We start from the raw sequence: 17,730 nt of genomic DNA on the forward strand, positions 1-17,730 counted from the left end.
CACATTTATGAAGATCATTAGTGAATTGGAAAAGCATTCCCCATATTGGCATGCAGTTGACCACCGCAGGCATCCTTTCCTTCGCCAGAAGTCCCTTCTGCCCTTTCTCATACCTTTGCAATCCCAATGAATGAGGCTTCCTGGATGTAACTCGGAACAGAATTTGGTCCGCTATATGCAACTTCTAAAACTGAAACAAAACCTTTATAGACAGGTCTTCAAGGCAACCAATTGATAGAACCCTGATTCAGCATAGAAAGTTAAGCACATGCTTAAGTTCTTTGCTGGATGGAGGACTATGTTTGGGCATGCAGAAATCTGTTCCATGTTGGCTTAAGCGAAGTTTAGAGTAGAAAAGTATTAATTGCATCCTTGCATTGATTTGAGTGGTACTGCTTATATGCATGCAGTTAAGGATGTGAGGCTTCACAAGATCAGGGCTTACGTGCCCAGTTTGCTTCCTATGAATTTAATAATGTCCTTTGTTGGTAATTTAAGCTTTAAATTGAACTTGTGGTTCATTAACAGTTGGTGTTGAAAATAAATTGAGGTTGGTCTGTTCTGTACACATGAAGCATATGTCTTGAAATTTCATATGGGTTATGTAACTTTATATAGTAGAAAGTAAGTTGCCTTAAATCTTAAAGGGAAGAAGAAGCGGTAAACTTTATCTTGAAGTTTTTATATAAAAAAAATTCCCTAACAAAAAAATCAATTTAATAATGTTAAATTTGCCATAACACTATTGATGGTAATTCAATCAAAGCCAAACACACAGCTTAAGTGTGACTTACTCACCTGCTTCCATTGCAGGCTAGAGATACATTTCCATGATGGGGACTTTGGAAGAATAAAGGAAATTTTTCTCTTCTTTAATTATTTTTTAAACTAGCTGAGTTGAAAAAAAATAAAAACTTAAAACCTTTACAATGTTTTGTGTTTCAGAACTGACTCACGCTAGTCCAGTGACTTTGGCAATGGAAAATGGAGATATGTTGAAAATATTAAAACTGTTAAATGACTTGGGGCCCTGGGATAGTCCTCTGTTATTGGCACATGCTCAAAGGTCTGTAGTGCATGATTTTCTTTTTTTCCATGTTCGTTAATATGACAAATTTCAGACTGTCAATTCACTTCCGTTTGCCTTACTCTGGATTTGTATTCCCACTAGCCTCTTCAATGTTTTGTGAGACTTTTTTTGCAATGATAGTTCTAGTGTTAGCAGTGTTCAAGCAGAGGAACTTGAAACATGCTGGTAAATAAATTAGAATCTTGAAATAGGGTTGTATTTTCTTATCAAAGTGGCAATCTTGCTGTGATTTGGCATTAAAGATGTTTTTTTGTTTGTGCAGGCTCTATGAAAAGTTTGGGGAAACAGCTGTAAGGCCCTTGATCAAATTCTACCCATCAATCTTGCCCTCTGACATCATGCAGCTTTGTAGACATCACCCTGCCCACTTTTTAGCATATTTAGACAGCCTTGTTAAATCAAAGCCAGAAGATGAAAGGTAAAGGGGCTGCATATATACTGTATGCCTTTTTCTCTTGTTGGGAAATGGTTACGTAATGAAAAGACTGGATATCATGCAGCTGTGTGGTGTTTTTTTTTTTTTAATGTAATGCTACTTTGGTTGCTCATTAAAAATAGAGTGGAACTTAACATGAAATAACCTTTTGTTTTGCCAGTTAATTTCTGTGCACCAATCTCTTCCCGTCACGTCATTACAAAGCAGATTCTATTTTATCGAGATTTTTGTAACAACTCTTTAATGACTTACTGTTTTATTATACTGTAAACTATCAAATTAACCCAAACTAGAAATGGGCAACACTTCAATATCTAAAATTCAAATATGGATGTATTCTGTAATATTTCTGAAGATTAAAGGACACAACTTGTCTAGAAATCATCTTTCCAGTGCACTGATCATGAGTATTTTTAAATAGTAGTATATATACAAAGTTTATCACACTTCCATATTCGGTCCATTTAAAACCCGTGGATTTTCCCACTCTTTTATAGGTCGTTCCTGCTTCAGTCTCTTCTTAATCCTGAAGCATTGCGACTGGATTGGCTGTGTTTGGCAGTTTCCCATGATGCACCACAAAGAACAAATACAGTGGATGCTGAAGGAAACCCTAGGTAAGGTAGTAAATCATGTATATTTAATTGCACTGCGCAAACTAGATGTAGTTGTCCAGACTTGCTATGTGTTCCATGATGGAGCTGGCTACCTCAGAGTAATTTCATTTCCCTAGAGGGTGAAATTCACCCCAATGGAGAGAATCCCCATAAAGCCTTCAATTAAGCACAGGTCTGTAAGTGAGGCATAGTCTTGCCTTACCCTTCTGCGGTAGGTTGAATTTCACTCTAGGGTATGTTACCTCATGTACCTCAAGATGTTTAACAGCAGCAACCAAAGAATTAAACAACTTTCCTATCTTCATAATCCAGGCAGGAATGATCTCTTTAATCACTATAAATACATATCTCTCTTAAGAAGCTGTCACTTTGTTTTGAAGAATAATTTTCAGTGCGTTTCTGGGGAACACATTTTTTTAAAATGTGTGAAATTACCTTACTGGTTGAGTTAAAGTATAAAAAATGCCATTTCCTGAGCTGTGCACGTGCCTCCTAACATGGATGCTGGTACACAAAAAGGCCACATTAACTTTTTTCTGTCCCTCTCTAATCACAGGGAAAATCTCATTTTAAGCGAGTCTGTCAAGAAGATAGCTGGACACACTGCTCTTTGAATTAATATTGTCAAAACTTCATGTGAAAGATGAAACAATCCCTTTCATCTATTTGGCCTCCTGATAAAAAATTGTTTTTTAAAGTCATGAGACTGCTAACATTTAACTTGTGAATTAAACTGTCTTCCCAGACCACATTCACATTTGTTTACCTGGGGCTATAGCCAACTGATTTTGCTTCTGATTAAACTCCCAGCTGATTTTGTAACAAAAGAGAAGATGGCTAACATCTGCAAGTCATATGGGTAAGTTGGAAACGTTGTAGTTTACTGAAAAATTATGATTATTCTTGAAACTGGCTTAGTTGGTATCTTGGCCCACTGAATATACAAATGAAAGCCAATATGTTTCCTGCCAGTGTACTGTCAACTACATTTATTTAAATGAAGTATTTTATGGCTGGCTTTAATTAAGTGCCATTATGTTTAGGTTATAAATAGTCAATGTAAACCTTACCTCTCTAGTATTACCTTGCTTTGTAGCAAAGAAGCAACAAAGTCATGTTATAACATGTTCTACACCATTATGTGTTAAGCTCTGTTTACTCCCAACAAATGTTATTGACCTAAAATGTGACCAAGGAAATAACCCCAAAGCAAGTTACAAGGGTTGTACCTTCATAATTACATAATACCTCTCCCATATTTAACCTGCTTTAGCAGAGACAAATTTACTCACCAGACTTCATGGACCTCTTGTATGCATAAAGACATTCCCTCTGTTCCTAATGACCTCCACTTCCTTATTTCCCTAATGACTTCCCTTCTTTTCCTTATGGAGGTAAGAACTGCATATGATGGTTGTTTTCCGCTTGACCCTTTCCCACTATCATACACAAAAAAACCCTCACTGCAATATGGGACCTAGATGTGTTTATCATTGAGCACTTCTGACTTTTGTGAGGGTGGTGGTTGACAAAAGGCCGGCTCTAGTTTATTCAATAAACTGACAATTCTGGGGACTTACAGCATGACCTATGTTTTGCCACATTGAAATGGCCAGGTTATTCCTAATATTTGGGGTTGTTTGCTCTTACTGAGGAGTTTGCTAAATCAGCATTTCATTACCCATGACTTTAGTTTAAAGCAGATATGTATTTGATTCTGGAAATCTTCAATCTCTTTTTTTAAGCTTCTGGCCTGGATATCTCTCTCTCTGTTTGGAACTGGATAGAAGAATAGAAGCCTTTACTAATATTGTTCATTTGGATGATATGAACCTGTTGGATGGAGAACATGGTTAGTGAATCCTAACCCTTGAGCACACCAGCATAATACATGATCTATTTTGATTACCGATTAAGTATAGAGAAGCATTTATCGAGAGTTGAATGATGTATTTTTTTAAGCACTGGTATAGCAAGATCACTCGGCATTTTGTAACACTTAATGTAGTATATTGTACTGCATAAATATAATTGAGTGTATAAATAGTGACACTGTAGTTTAATTCTTGTCTTCCAACAAAACAGCAGTGTTTAAAAAACAGTCTTGTTTTGAGTGGTTCAAATCTCTTGACATTTTAATCAGATTTTTTGGCTTCAGTTTTCCCTCTGAGTTTTTGTTGCCCAGTACCTTGGAGAATCAGCTAATTCACTAGCGCTATCTAGTGGTTTTTCTAGGCTATAGTGAGCAAGTTTCTGTATAAGATGGCAGAATTGCAGTGAAAATCTACAGTATCCTAAAAAGACACAAAGGAATTTTTTAATCCAAAATCACAGCAATGGCTATGAAAGCTGTTTTTATTGCTCAGTATCCCTCAGTCCTAACAATTAGCTCCAATACACTTGAAAATTTAACAGTTTTGTGCAACTCATAGACTTTAAGGTCAGAAGGGACCATTATGATCATCTGGTCTGACCCCCTGCATGCTGCAGGCCACAAGACCCTTCCCTGGACTCTGCCGTTGAAGTCCCCAATCCTGTGTTTTAGTGACTTCAATCGGCAGAGACCCTCCTGCTAGCGATCCCTGCCCCATGCTGCGGAGGAAGGCGAAAAACCTCCAGAGGCTCAGCCAATCTACCCTGGAGGAAAATTCCTTCCCGACCCCAAATATGGCGATCAGTAATACCCCGAGCATGTAGGCAAGAGTCTCTAGCCTGACCCTTGTTGGCCATTATGCTATTTACGTACCATTGCTTGGTTTTCCTTGGCTACTATGTTTTACCATTAAACCATTCCCTCCATAAACTTATCTAACTTAATCTTAAAAAGTAAAATGCATTTTAAGCCATTTAACTAAGATATGAATGTAGAATATTGACTCTAGAAAACTAGCTCCTTTTAAATGCAAATAGATGTAAAATTAGGTTTGCTACATGCTTTTTCCTCACAGATAACTGCAGCCAGTCATTTAATTTTGCATTTAGGCTCAATTCCAGAGACTGTGGAAGAATGGAAGTTCCTTCTCCATCTTGCACAAAGTCACAGCATTGATTTCCACTGTCATGGTACACAGAATGGGAATACTATCGGCAATGGTAGCACTAATTGGTCAAACTGCATTACTGTTGAGAATGTAGCTCTTTTGTTGGCTAAGGTAATTGGCCCAGATCGTGCCTTGCCAGTACTGCAGGAATGTGATTTGACAGCGGAATTGTCAGAGAGATTTACCAGGATCTGCGAAATACTGAGAATTGCTGAAAAAAGGCAAAGGTAAGACGTGTGTGTGTGTGTGTGTGTGTGTGTGTGTGTGTGTGTGTGGAGAACAGTTATTGATACTTCACTCAGTGCCGTCCTAGGCCATAGTTTTCTTTCATTAAATTTAAAAAAGTGAAAACACTTCAGACTTCAGCTACAAGAGTTTAAAGAGTGTTAGAGTGGTAAAACTACCTGAAAATACTTCTGTCCCCAATTTAAGAGGTATATTTGAGACATATAGCTTACAAATGAAAAATGTTTTATCAGAAAATATATTCAGAATAAATGTTTCAAAAAAAAAAAAAAAGGGGGGGGGGGAGAGAAGAGAGAGAATAAATGACTAAACTATCAAATGTCCACTGCTGAAGAATTCTACATCCTCCTAGACCTAGACTGCTCTGATGGGTGCTCCATAAATGCTGTAATAATGCAAAGAGACATTACAGTATTTGGAATTGGGGAGTCTACTTACACTGCAGCTGTTGCTGTCGAAGTAGTTCACTCGCAGATACGCTGTTTAACTCCCTTAAAAAAAGCATGCATGGAAAAATGTAAAAGTTTTTGGAATTAAGTGAATTAAGTTGTAGAAGATGGCACTTGAAAAGGTCCTGTTGTATGTTACATCAATCCTGAGGGGTGGTTACAAGCAAGAGTGAAGGACTGGAATCTAGGAAGCCCTAAATACAAGCCTTAAATAAAAAAATACAATAAAATAAAAAACCCTGCTATCTATTTTCTATTATTTACAGTTTGCCACTCATGTTGTCTATTCAGGTTAGGGAAAAATCTTTAAAGGCAGGGGCATGATAGGGCTCTCTGAAACTGAATCCTATTTATCACTGCATCAACCAGTTTAAACTCTTTCTAAAAGCTAGTGTCCAGCAAATTAGTAAAACTAATATGTTTTATTATTTTTTTTCTCTTTTGTCTGTAGAGCCCTGATACAGTCCATGCTGGAAAGGTGTGACCGTTTTCTGTGGTCTCAGCAGGCATAGCAAATATGCCAGGAAACACTGAAATGAAGTTGTGTACTGTGCATATTCTGCATTAAATTGCCTCTTAAGTTTCATCACCTCTAAGAAACAAACTCTTGTCCACACAATAATGTATTCAGCCACACTGCATGAAAATAGCACCTGAATTGGGTTCTCTTCTACAGCTCTTCCTAAATATTTTAAAACATGCTTCTAAAACAGGATTCAGAAATTGTTAGAGTGAAATACTCCAATGTTTATGTTGAAATTAAGACCACAAATGTCCTACAGATTTGTTTTTTTACAATAGGATTAAAAGTGATGAATGAATTTGATAATAACTCTGAATGAATTAAAACACTTGGTTAAAAGTACAGTCCTTTGAACATTAAATTAGGTTTGAAAAATAGTGCATTTTGCCTTTAGCAACTTTTCTGTAGGTTGGTTAAGATGTAAATTTCAAAAGGACTAATTCTGTGTATGTTGCGAGCATGAGCAGCCCCTGCTGGTAAACATCAAGACTCACCCAAACTGTTTTCCCATCTGACATTCACTTTTGCCAATAGCTGCAGTGAACGCATGCAAGAATGCAGATTTTTCCTTAATTGTATAGAATATTTACTTTTTTGATTTATTTCTTGGAATAGCTACATCTTTATCTTAAGAGCTATGTAAAATAATGTTATGGGATATTGATTGCATAGTGTTGAAATATGCATTAAATCTTTGAAATACTCATTAATAGACCACTGGAAAGAACTGTAAACACAGCATTCGTAAATTGTATGAATCTGTCACGAGGTCATCTTCAGATGAGTTACCACACAGATCAACATATCTTTAGATGTCAATATTTCATAACTGATTTTTGATCTTTTTGGATGAAATGATGCAACTGCATACCTTTTTATCTAAAATTGCCTTTTAAAAAGTATTTTAAAGGGATGCTGTCAAGTTAAGAATAATTTTTTAAAAACCTTTACCTCTAAGATAAGCATTAGATTATTAAAACTGAATATTTAAAACACCCAATTTTATGTAATCATGTGCAAAAATAGCTTTATACCTATTCTGTTTACTCTGTGAACTTCCTAGATCTTAGATAGTGAAAACAGACTAGTGAGATTTGGTTTTAACTAATTTCAATTTAGAGCCTTATTCACTAGTACAATGCTATAATATCTAGGCAGTGGTCAAACCCCAAAGAACTAACTCCCTATAAAAAAAGGTCATTTTTTTCCTCCTACACCAACGTTTTGTGAGTAAATTTATTTGACAGTATCCCTTTAAAATAAGAGCCTTTATATGTTTTATGTATATAGTTTTGTCTCCATTGTTTGCTGCATTCCAAATTAATGATTTTATTTTATTTAAAATTTAATTATTTTTTGGTCAATGTAAGTTTTATCTGTAAAGTTTGGTCTGATATATAAAACTGCAGTTGGATTGGGTAACCTTTGTCTCAATTGCGAGAACAAGTCACTCCCTTGTGGTGGAGCATTTCATAACTCTTCTCGTGTGGGAATAAATGTCTACAGAAATAGGCCCAGTGGCAGGTATTTCATACCTTAAGGTTCCTGTCTGTGAAAAGCCAACAAAACGTCCTCTTTCAGCTTCAGTATTTCCTGGGGTTGAGATTTTCAGCTGAAGTTTGGAAACAGCACAAATGTGCCATCTTATCCCTTCAGGCACCCCATGGTCTTATTTATTATAGGTGTAAAAAGGATTGGAAGTCAGCAGGGCCGGCTCCAGGTTTTTTGCCGCTGCCGAAGCGCAAAAAAAGAAAAAAAAAAAAAAAACCCACACAAAATTGGAGTGCTGCCACTGAAGCAAAACCCCCCCCAAAAAATGGAGTACCGCCCCCAAAGGGCCGGAATGCCACCTCTTGAGAAGTGCCGCCCCAAGCACATGCTTGGAATGCTGGTGCCTAGAACTGGCCCTGGAAGTCAGGTACTCTTCTGTCGTCCTAACTTTGGTATTGATATGCCATGAGGCCTAGAACAAACCATTTTACCTTTCAGTGCCTGTTTCCCTACCTCTAAAATGAGAGCACTTCTACCTCATGTGGGTGTTAGAATTAATTGGTTCAGTTTTATACAGCACTTCAAAGAAGTAAAGCTCTATATAAGTGGAAGAATCATCTGTGTCAGGAAAATACATAACCAGTTCTCTTTGGGAAAAGTCTAGTGAAATCTTTTCAGTTTAGAGGATGAAGTGACATGGAAAAACAGCTGAAAGCTTTGTGTACTGTGGCAGAGTTCTGACCTTGTCCCCGTGGGTCCTGCGCTTCTAGGCGGTTTATGCTAGCCTCAGTGGCTCACCTGTGACCCTCTACGTAACCCTTCTCTCCCTAAGGCCAGGGTTACAGTCTGAGCCCTTTTCATCATAAGCCAGCAAGGAGGTTGGTGAGAGAACTCCCACAGTCTCTGTTGTCTCTAGGGCTTATTTCAGAACAGTTTAGCCTCCTGTCCTGACAGGGGCCTGTCTTCCCTTCCTAGGAGGTGTTTCTGTAGTGGCAGGTTGGGGGGAACCCGGGCCTGCCCTCTACTCTGGGTTCCGGCCCAGGGACCCTAATGGTAGCAGCTGTTGGCAGCCAACCTTTCACTGCCAGAGTTGCTACATTTCCTTGGGCCACTTCCCTATAGCTCTCCTGCTTCTCCCTTCTTCCCCCTTACCTTAGGGCTCCCTTACCGATGGTTTGAGGGTGTCTTCATTAGCCAGCCCTTCAGCTGCACTTCCTCTCCTCTGACTCTCCCTAGCCTGACTGGAGTGAGCCCTTTTATAGTATCAAAAGGGCCTTAACTAGAGTCAGGTGTTCACATTACCTTAATGGACTCACCTGACTCTTTGCAGGTTAATTGGAGTCAGGTGTTCTCATTAATCTAGAGCAGCCCCTGCTCTGGTCAGTCAGCAAACAGAAAACTGCTAATCCAGTGGCCAGTATATCTGCCTCTACTACTTTGTTGTACCCAACTGGCCTGGGTCTATCACAGTACAGAATAACCTTTATTTTAAAACGCACAGTTAACAATGCTGACTTTTACAATATATCACAAACTTTCTTTCAAAGAGCTTATTTTTCATTTTGCATAGCACTGTTCATATTAACCAGTTATACAATATTTTTTAAATTTATTGCACCTACAATGAACTTGTATTCATGGTTTCAACTAATTTTAAGAGGTTTCAATAAAAAGAAAAGTGTTTCTGACTTAGTCTTGATTTCTTTATTTATATGTGAATAAGATGTGAAGGATACGTGACCACATTGTGACTTCATCCTAAGAAATGCTGCAGTTGCACACTGCAAGCATAAGAAAGGAAAGTCTGTCACCCAGATACGTTCTGAGCCATTTAACACTTGTGTTTAACCTTTTTGGCTAACTCTTTGTGAAATCGTGTCACTTGGCTTAATAGTAGGTTTGTATGTCAAGACAAGAATCCAGATATGTTGGTCAAACCCCCAAAGAGGTGTAGTTGCAATAATACCTAAGTGAATTTACTTTTTTGTACATTGTTTAACAGAAGAAAAAAATACAAAAGACTCAACTGTCAAATATTATACATGAAAGAACCAGAACATTATATCCCCTCTCTTAGAAAAATCACCAGCCACTCTGTATCCAGTAAAAGCATCTGGACTCCTCTGGAGGTAAACTGGATGCATGGTGTTCTTAAGACTCAGAAGATGTGCTAATACTCTGACTTCTGTTTTAGCCGTAATTAGGTTTTATTAGATCATGGGGTTTCACAAACAGGGCAATCTTGGGTTTAACTGGAGGTATTACCCTGCAAGCATGAGGACAGCACTTTATTCTGATGCTTAGCCATCTTCTGCTGTACAAACTGAAAGGACTTTCTTGATCTGTGACTGAAACTACCTTTCCTCATTAGATACCCTAATCATCTGTCTTACTGGAATGCCCAGGCTCACTTCCAACTTTTCACAATAAGCCTAGCCTTTTGGATATCCTCTCAGTGAGGTGGGGTAGGTCTCAAAAGATAAGACAACCTTGCTGAGAATCAGTAGAATTGGGTTCTACCAGTGAGTGCTGTGGCCTTTGATCTATTGTGTCTCTGTGCCTCAGTTTCTCTACTTGTAAACTGAAGATACTTACCTGCCTATGTAAAACACTTGGAGATTTGTGGATGAAAAAGATTGTATATATGCAAGAGGTACATGCAGCCTGCGGCTGGTGCATGTGATATCAGTGTCAAGTGTGTTCCCTGCACAAACACCATTTAAAAAACTCCAGTAAGAGCAATAAAGATTCTACCTTGAAACATGCTGAAGTCAGGAAATGCCAACGTTAAAATTGAATGTGCAGCCTTAACACTGCTTTTGTGCATGTATGCATCACTACACCGCCCCAAATACTTTGTCAAACTTTTGATAACATTATATATTATGCCATTTTTTCTGATGGCCTTAGACACTTGTGTGACACTTATATCCCTGTGTACAATCCATAAGTCACACATGCAGTTTGTGAAAATAGTTTATACACAAGATGTACAGTTAATAGGGCTAGGGCCCTATATCACTCTTCGCTCCTCTTACAAGATTGTAGAAATACTATAATTGCATTCTTTGAGAGTGTTTTCAACTATGCAAACAGCCAGCTGTGGAATCTTATTTTTGCCTGTGTAAATTTAAGAACTTTAGAAAGTTATGGAATTTAAGCTTTTAAAAGAAAAGAAAAACATATTCTGTAAGAACAACCCTGAATGTCACTGAATTATGGATATTACTGAACTGACAACTTTATATATGGAACAGATGAAGCTTTTAACATTGAGGAATGTTAAATGACTGTCTGCATGATATTGTAAATTACCAGCACTCTGCTTCGTACTGTTTGCATTTTAACTGTGAAGATCCGAAGGCTGGCATACTGCATGGCAAAGTTAGCCACAGCAGCATACTCGTTCTTAGGACATCAGTTAAAAAGCGCTGAAAAATCATACCAATCAGTGTTTAAATATAAGGTGAGATTCTTAAACCTGCATGCCTGCCAAATCCAAAGTATTGTTACAAGGAACTTCCTTTTAACTTACCAAATGTTAATTGTTTATCTCCAGTCATTTTGCCCTTCAAACTTTTTTGTTATAATAGGACAAAATGTACTGAATGGATTTTGTTTCAAATTTAAAAAAAAAAAAATTCCTTTTGGGTGGAGACCAGGCCTGTAAAATTTCAGTCCAGAAGCTTGAATGTTTTTAGAATGTTGAGTGAATGAAAAGAGGGCTAAAGGAAACATGTAGATAACCTTAAATACCACTGTTAGGAGAGCTCCAGCTATACAACCCACCACTACTTTAAATGATGATGTGCAGTGTCTCTGGTAGGCAGATCATAGAGGGTCTGAAAAACGAATGTATTATAATGAGTGGTGTCCAGCAAGTTCAGTTAATCTAAGGGAAAATGCAGGTGTAGCTCAGGGACTACTGAGCGTCTAAATCTCTACAGTTTTGTTACTACAAGTAGTAAATTCTATCCAGGATAACACTACCTAGGAGTTATCTTTCCCTTTTTTACCAGATGAGTTGGAGTTTGTCTAAAAAAATGTAGAGGCTCATGGGAATAAAATGAGTAAGATTAATGGAAAATTACACGATTCAGCCTAATATGTCATTTTGCTGTCAAGACTGTTACTGTTGAATGTAGACACTTCCAAAAGCTTCCAGAAAGCTCAAAGCCAGATTGGGCAACAGGGCATTGAGCATGGACACTACAGCTATGGTCTGTTGTGTTTGCAAGTCATAGAATTCTGTTGGGCTAGTGAGCAGGACTGATTTAGCACTGTTTCACAATACCTTCCCGATCATGATGACTTTATTCAGATTACATTCCCATAAGAACCACACTGACCATTTACAAGATCTGCTGTTTAGTTTACAAACTTTAGAGGGCAAAGTCTGACCTGAACTAGCAGATATTTACCTGCATTTTTCCAGTTAGAATCAATAAGAGTTTTACATATTATCGCTCATGCACAGATGAATGTAAACCGTATTTACGCCATTTAAATAAAATTTTGATAGTTAAGATTATTGATCACAAATGAAAACACTTTACAAAGTAACCTGAATTACTGATAGAGCTGATGATTCCAATCCACAAGTAATATTTTGAATTAAAAGATATTTTTGTAACTCTTCATATAACTGCATCTAGCTTATGGCTTAGATCTTGCCAACAAAGCTATATAATAAGTTAACCACTATTCAGACAAATTAACTTCTCCCTTTAGAGATCATAGTGGTGGTAATAAAAGCTAGTTGATGTTACTCAAAATTCAAAATTTTGACAAATGTCCATCTAAATTTAAAAGGGGGGGAAATGAAAATATCTGCAAAGATGACATCCCATTTCTGACCAGCTCTGATAATTTAAGTTTTATTATTTATTTCTATTACCATAGCCTCATGAAGCCAAAGTCATGGACCAGGACCCATTGGCTAGGCACTGTAGAAACAATTATATATAAGGATAAAACTGATTTGGCGTTTATGGTACATGCAAGATGATTACTTAAAACTAATGCATAAAAATCTCATATAAAGCATTACTCATTTCACTAATTAAAAAAAATAGAAGCAAGTCACTTTTTCTGGGTCAGAAAAAGTGACTGCCTGCAACTTCCAGTAAATGATGGACATTTCATCATATTAGGCATTGGTTAAGTAATTAATCTTTGGATCTATAGAGAGACAATACAGACATTGACCAGTTGAAAGCAGGAAGCCTCAAGAAGAAATAAGGTAATTTACTGCAGTAAATTCCCAACAGAAGCAATGTTTGTTTGCTTTCAACAAGCAAAGAATTGCCCAATTTGAATTTAGCCATGTTTCTGTAAATTATTTCCTATTTGTTCTTTGAGATAAGGCTTCTTATAAATATAGTACTATTTTTCTTGTGAGAATCCATCAGAAAGAACTCCATTTTTCAGGGGCTTTGCAATACAGCACCGGTAAGTTTAATTCTAAATGGAAACTTCATATTTATACCATTTTACCTTGCTTTGTATTCAATTTTTGTCTTAGAACAAGTGATTTTTATGATATAGAACTGTTAACCAGAAACTAAAACTTCTATATTTACATCTTAGCTCTGAGACGGATGCTGTGATGGCAGAGAGCATTTCATTTTTCTGAGTAGAAATCATCACTTTGGTATCTTTTCTGAATTGTGTGTGATCCTTTTGATCCATGTACCCGCTCTAAAGCGGTTATAAGAGGAATGAACATTATGGCTGGAGTCTTTAAAATATTGCCCAGTTTTCTGACATATACTTTCCTTCTATTACAGCCTAAATAAGTGAACTATGAAGTTCTACAACTGCATGTTGTTGTTGTCCCTGGTACTGTGTGTCAGTTCCCAGAACTGGTTCACTGATGCTGGAGCATTCATAAGAGATGCTTATCTAGGTATGCTTTTTACTCACTGCATGTTCGTCATCCAAACTGTTCTCAAAAGTTATGTGCAGGGAGCATGGTGTAGCTATTAATAAAATAAATAAAATAATAAAACCAAAGCCAAGCCAAAGACAGGAGCTCTAGAACAATTTTTGATAAATACTGGTAAATAAGAAATTTACTCAATTCTTCACAAGAAGATACATTAGAATTTTTTTCTGACCCCTTAAAAAGATGCAGTTTTAGGTCCCTCATTGGGAGTCCAAGCACAAGGCTGCTGAACCAGAGCAAATCAGATGGCAGGTATGGGCCATAGATTGTACTAAATCCTGTGGATTATAATTAAACAGATATTTTCACCAGACAAGGTTCATTTAACGTTTAGCAAGATGCTTAACTGCTACCTGTGCACTCAGCTGACCATGTTCTGACTTTAACTGTTTCAACTTCCTGATGTGGATCTCAGTGGGTCTAGTAAAATCTGGAGGCATAAAAATGCATTAATAACTAATGATTACCTTTTATTTGTTAGTTCTTAGTTTTGTGAGAGGTGTATGCCAGTTCCCAGTAAAGTAAATATAACATACTGTAAATGTTTGTTGAATAATTTCAGAAGCTTTCCTTCCCCCTCCCAGAAATGTTTCTGGGGTCAGATAACTTGGGTCCTGATTCAGCACTACAGGAATGAGCATCTTTTGCAAGGTGCTGAACTTCCCTAATTCCCAGTCTGGTGAGTTGAGGGCATTCAACATCTTGCAGAACTGCATCCTTAGGTCTTGACTGAGGAAAAACACTTAAGCACATGCTTAAATCAATCCTTATTTAAGAAATCTTAAGCATGTGCTTAAGTACCCTTCCTGAATAGAGATGCTTTCAATCATGGAGGTATGTGGATGGAGATGTGGATCACATTATAGTGGACCACCAGGTCTTCTACTATTATGATTTATTTAGTCTCAAGAAACAACTCAGCATCATCTTTGATTCTAGTTATTGTCTCCTATTTGCCATTGCACTTTTTAGACCCTAATATCCTCATGTTTTAACTTTTAGGTTGATACTCCATGATCTCTCCCTTTTTGTAAGAAGTGTTGGGTGTTTTTTTTTTTTTTTTTATTTAAACTATAGTGGTAGGTAGAGGTTCACGTCTATGAAATCAGATTTCTTGTTCTCACATTGTACACTCGTAGCCTAAAGATTCTCATCAGTTTGTCCCCAATTGTCTCCAGTCTAAATCAGTTTAGAAATTGTTAGTTAAATTGCTGCAAAACCCTGGAATAAACACTCCTACAAATGCCTTAAATGGATTTAGTTTAAATGGACTTAAGTGTGTCAGTGAGTTAACTAAATTGGTTTCTAAACAGATTTAGTTACATTGATGCAGAAACTGTATGTAAACAAAGCCCTAAAGGAGACTGATGCTTCTAACATGGAATCACACCTCTACTCCATTGTCCTGGTGACCCTTAGAAAAGCACTGAGAGAAATTTGAGGGTTTCTTTGCCCCTAAAGAATTCCCCAAAGATACTGCAACAGAGTTTTGTGGAGATTCTATGGTTTTATGAGATCCTTTTCAAAGGAACTCCTTTTCATCTCCTCCTCCAAAGATGTCACCTGGTGGAAGCTACAGTTAATAAAGCATAAATAGCTGTAAATCCCTGTATCTCTAAAGGGAGGCCTGGGTACCAAAGAAAGTTGGGCAATTTTTTGGAGGGACAAATATTAAATTGACCAAAAAATGCATTTCAGGGGGACACTGCAAATTTTTGCAAGTTTTGGTCAAATTTGGCAAATAGTTTAGGCTAGAAAAAAAATCAAAACTAATAATTTTCACAGTGGCCTATTCTGACATTTTGCTGCAAAAATGTCTATTCAAATCAACCTGAACAATTTTTTTCGGTTTTTCATTTTGATGAGAAAAACCATAACAAATCAGTTTTGGTTTGAAACTAAACACTCTTTTTTGGATTTCTCTGATCTTCCACTGAACCAAAAAATCAAGTATTTACTCAGCGGTATATAGGAGCCTTTCTGCCTTCTCTAGAAGCACTTTACTTGGAAGCCACAGTGGTGAAGTGACTAGAATGGAATAACATCTAAGTTTTGTTTTAAATTTGCAGTGTCTCTCTAATCCTTTCTCTCTTCTCCAGGCGCTGGGGATATGTTGCGTGCATACAGCGACATGCGGGAGGCAAATTATAAAAATGCAGATAAATATTTCCATGCTCGTGGGAATTATGATGCTGCCCAAAGAGGGCCTGGCGGTAAATGGGCAGCAGAAGTTATTAGGTAATGGATTCTACTTGGATTATAAGTTACATGTCAGTAAAGAGCTATGCAATCAAATTACTATGAAGTACATTGTAATTCATAACTAGTTATTGTCCTGTTTGAAGTGAGGACATTTTTATTTAACCTCTGAACTGGCTAAGTGTGAAGACCATGCCCATTCTTGAGTTGTAAAGGTGATTTCTGAGCTGACCTATTTGGATATGTTCTGATATCAGATCCCATTACTATGGGCAGGGAGGCCGATGTTTTCACCAGAGGGCTTTTAAAATTTAAATAATTGCAGGACCTCACTTTAATCTAGAACCAGTACATATTGCCCTTAGTTTTCTTGGCTGAAATACCATGATCATAGGTTCACTTGTAGTCCTCTAACAAGGACTATTTTAAAATATTGCTGTTGAACGTGATGACTATGATACAAAGGAGTTTGAGGAGTGAGTAGAACTTAGTGGAGGCAAGTAATGGGAAAGCTTTTTAATTCACAACTGATGCACTTCTGGGATGACCTGCTATTCACAGACAGGCTAAGGTTTGTGTCTGTGTTTGTGTGTGACAAGGTAGGTGAGCTAATATATTTTATGGAACAACTTCTGTTGGTGAGGTATTTGTGCGGGTCCTCGGTTTTATGGAAAAGTAGAGATTAAGCTGTGGGGGATAAGTGAAAAGTAAATAATTTAGTTATTGAGATTTAATAATAATCTAAGATAATCTTTGTTTCCTTTTTCCAGTGATGCTAGGGAAGGTTGGCAGGATGGCATTAGTGGCAGAGGAGCAGAAGACACACGTCAAGACCAGGAAGCAAATGCATGGGGCAGAAGTGGAGGAGACCCAAACCGCTACAGACCAAAGGCCCTTCCGACAAAATACTAATGCAGCCTGTAATACTTTACAGTGGTTCCATTTTTCTACCAGTTGTGCAAAACCACAATAAATAAAATCTTAAATTTCTGAAGCTCTCCGTGAATGAACAAATATCCTCAGCTACATTAGAAAGGATAAAAAGCAATATACACACAAATCTTCATGATTTGGGCCCAAAGGTCATGCTTAACTGCCTGGGATTTGGAAGGTTCTTCCAGATTATTTAATGATTGTCCTTTACTGGATTTGTTGCATATTCCTGGAAGCAGCGGGCACTGGCCACTGTCAGAGACAGGCTCCTGGACTATTGTGATCCATTATGATAATTCTCCTTGTTATTGTTATAACCATATTACAGACAGGGATGTTAATTGATTTGCCTAACTTCACAGGAGAGTCTATAGCAGAACTAGGAATGGAGTCCAGTCCTCTAACCATAAGACCCTCCTACCTGGCTAATTGGTTTGGGGCGTAAAAACCACCATACAAAGTTTTAGGTATCATGGCAAAAATAGAAATTTTGGGGGCAGGTCAGGAGGAAAGTTAACATTTTAAATGAAAGGATGAAAACACATTTTCCATGGTGCTGGGAGTCTAGGTCCACTTTAATGAGCAGTAATGGTGCTTATGTTTTAAAAGTATATATTTATTGTTGTCAGGTGAGTAGAACCTCAGTTCCGTCTGAGGTCAGGCTAGAAAGGCTGGATCAGAGTCATCACTGGATGAAATTTCCCATTGTTGCCGAAGAGCAGGAGTGAGGGGAAACAGCATCAGACAGGGGTGGCAAA

The 17,730-nt window shown here is 37.5% G+C and overlaps 2 protein-coding genes across 5 annotated transcripts in view; both read left to right on the forward strand.

The window, feature by feature from the left end:
* The window catches only part of HPS5 (HPS5 biogenesis of lysosomal organelles complex 2 subunit 2), a 44,540-nt gene extending 34,959 nt beyond the window's left edge, over positions 1–9,581 (forward strand). For all 4 annotated transcript variants that reach the window (XM_054027687.1, XM_054027689.1, XM_054027686.1 and 1 more), the window contains exons 17-23: positions 946–1,066; positions 1,353–1,508; positions 2,024–2,143; positions 2,889–3,002; positions 3,889–3,995; positions 5,126–5,411; positions 6,331–9,581. In XM_054027687.1, the coding sequence (XP_053883662.1) occupies positions 946–1,066; positions 1,353–1,508; positions 2,024–2,143; positions 2,889–3,002; positions 3,889–3,995; positions 5,126–5,411; positions 6,331–6,391 (965 nt within the window). In that variant the 3' untranslated portion in view covers positions 6,392–9,581. The remainder of the gene's footprint in view (positions 1–945; positions 1,067–1,352; positions 1,509–2,023; positions 2,144–2,888; positions 3,003–3,888; positions 3,996–5,125; positions 5,412–6,330) is intronic.
* Positions 9,582–13,237: 3,656 nt separating this feature from the next.
* LOC128837231 (serum amyloid A protein-like) lies at positions 13,238–17,029 on the forward strand. Its single transcript, XM_054028221.1, has 4 exons — positions 13,238–13,344; positions 13,683–13,801; positions 15,940–16,078; positions 16,810–17,029. The coding sequence occupies exons 2-4, from the start codon at positions 13,699–13,701 to the stop codon at positions 16,949–16,951; spliced, it is 384 nt and encodes a 127-aa protein (XP_053884196.1). The 5' UTR covers positions 13,238–13,344; positions 13,683–13,698; the 3' UTR covers positions 16,952–17,029.
* Positions 17,030–17,730: the final 701 nt, after the last annotated feature.

The sequence above is a fragment of the Malaclemys terrapin genome, chromosome 4, assembly GCF_027887155.1.
Source record: "Malaclemys terrapin pileata isolate rMalTer1 chromosome 4, rMalTer1.hap1, whole genome shotgun sequence".
Taxonomy (NCBI): Eukaryota; Metazoa; Chordata; order Testudines; family Emydidae; genus Malaclemys; species Malaclemys terrapin.

Excerpts from the sequence above, each read along its gene's own strand:
- LOC128837231 (XM_054028221.1), top strand. The coding sequence starts at position 13,699 with ATGAAGTTCTACAACTGCATGTTGTTGTTGTCCCTGGTACTGTGTGTC. Across the intron at positions 13,802-15,939 it reads CATAAGAGATGCTTATCTAG|GCGCTGGGGATATGTTGCGT; the intron begins GTATGCTTTTTA and ends TCTCTTCTCCAG. Across the intron at positions 16,079-16,809 it reads TGGGCAGCAGAAGTTATTAG|TGATGCTAGGGAAGGTTGGC; the intron begins GTAATGGATTCT and ends TCCTTTTTCCAG.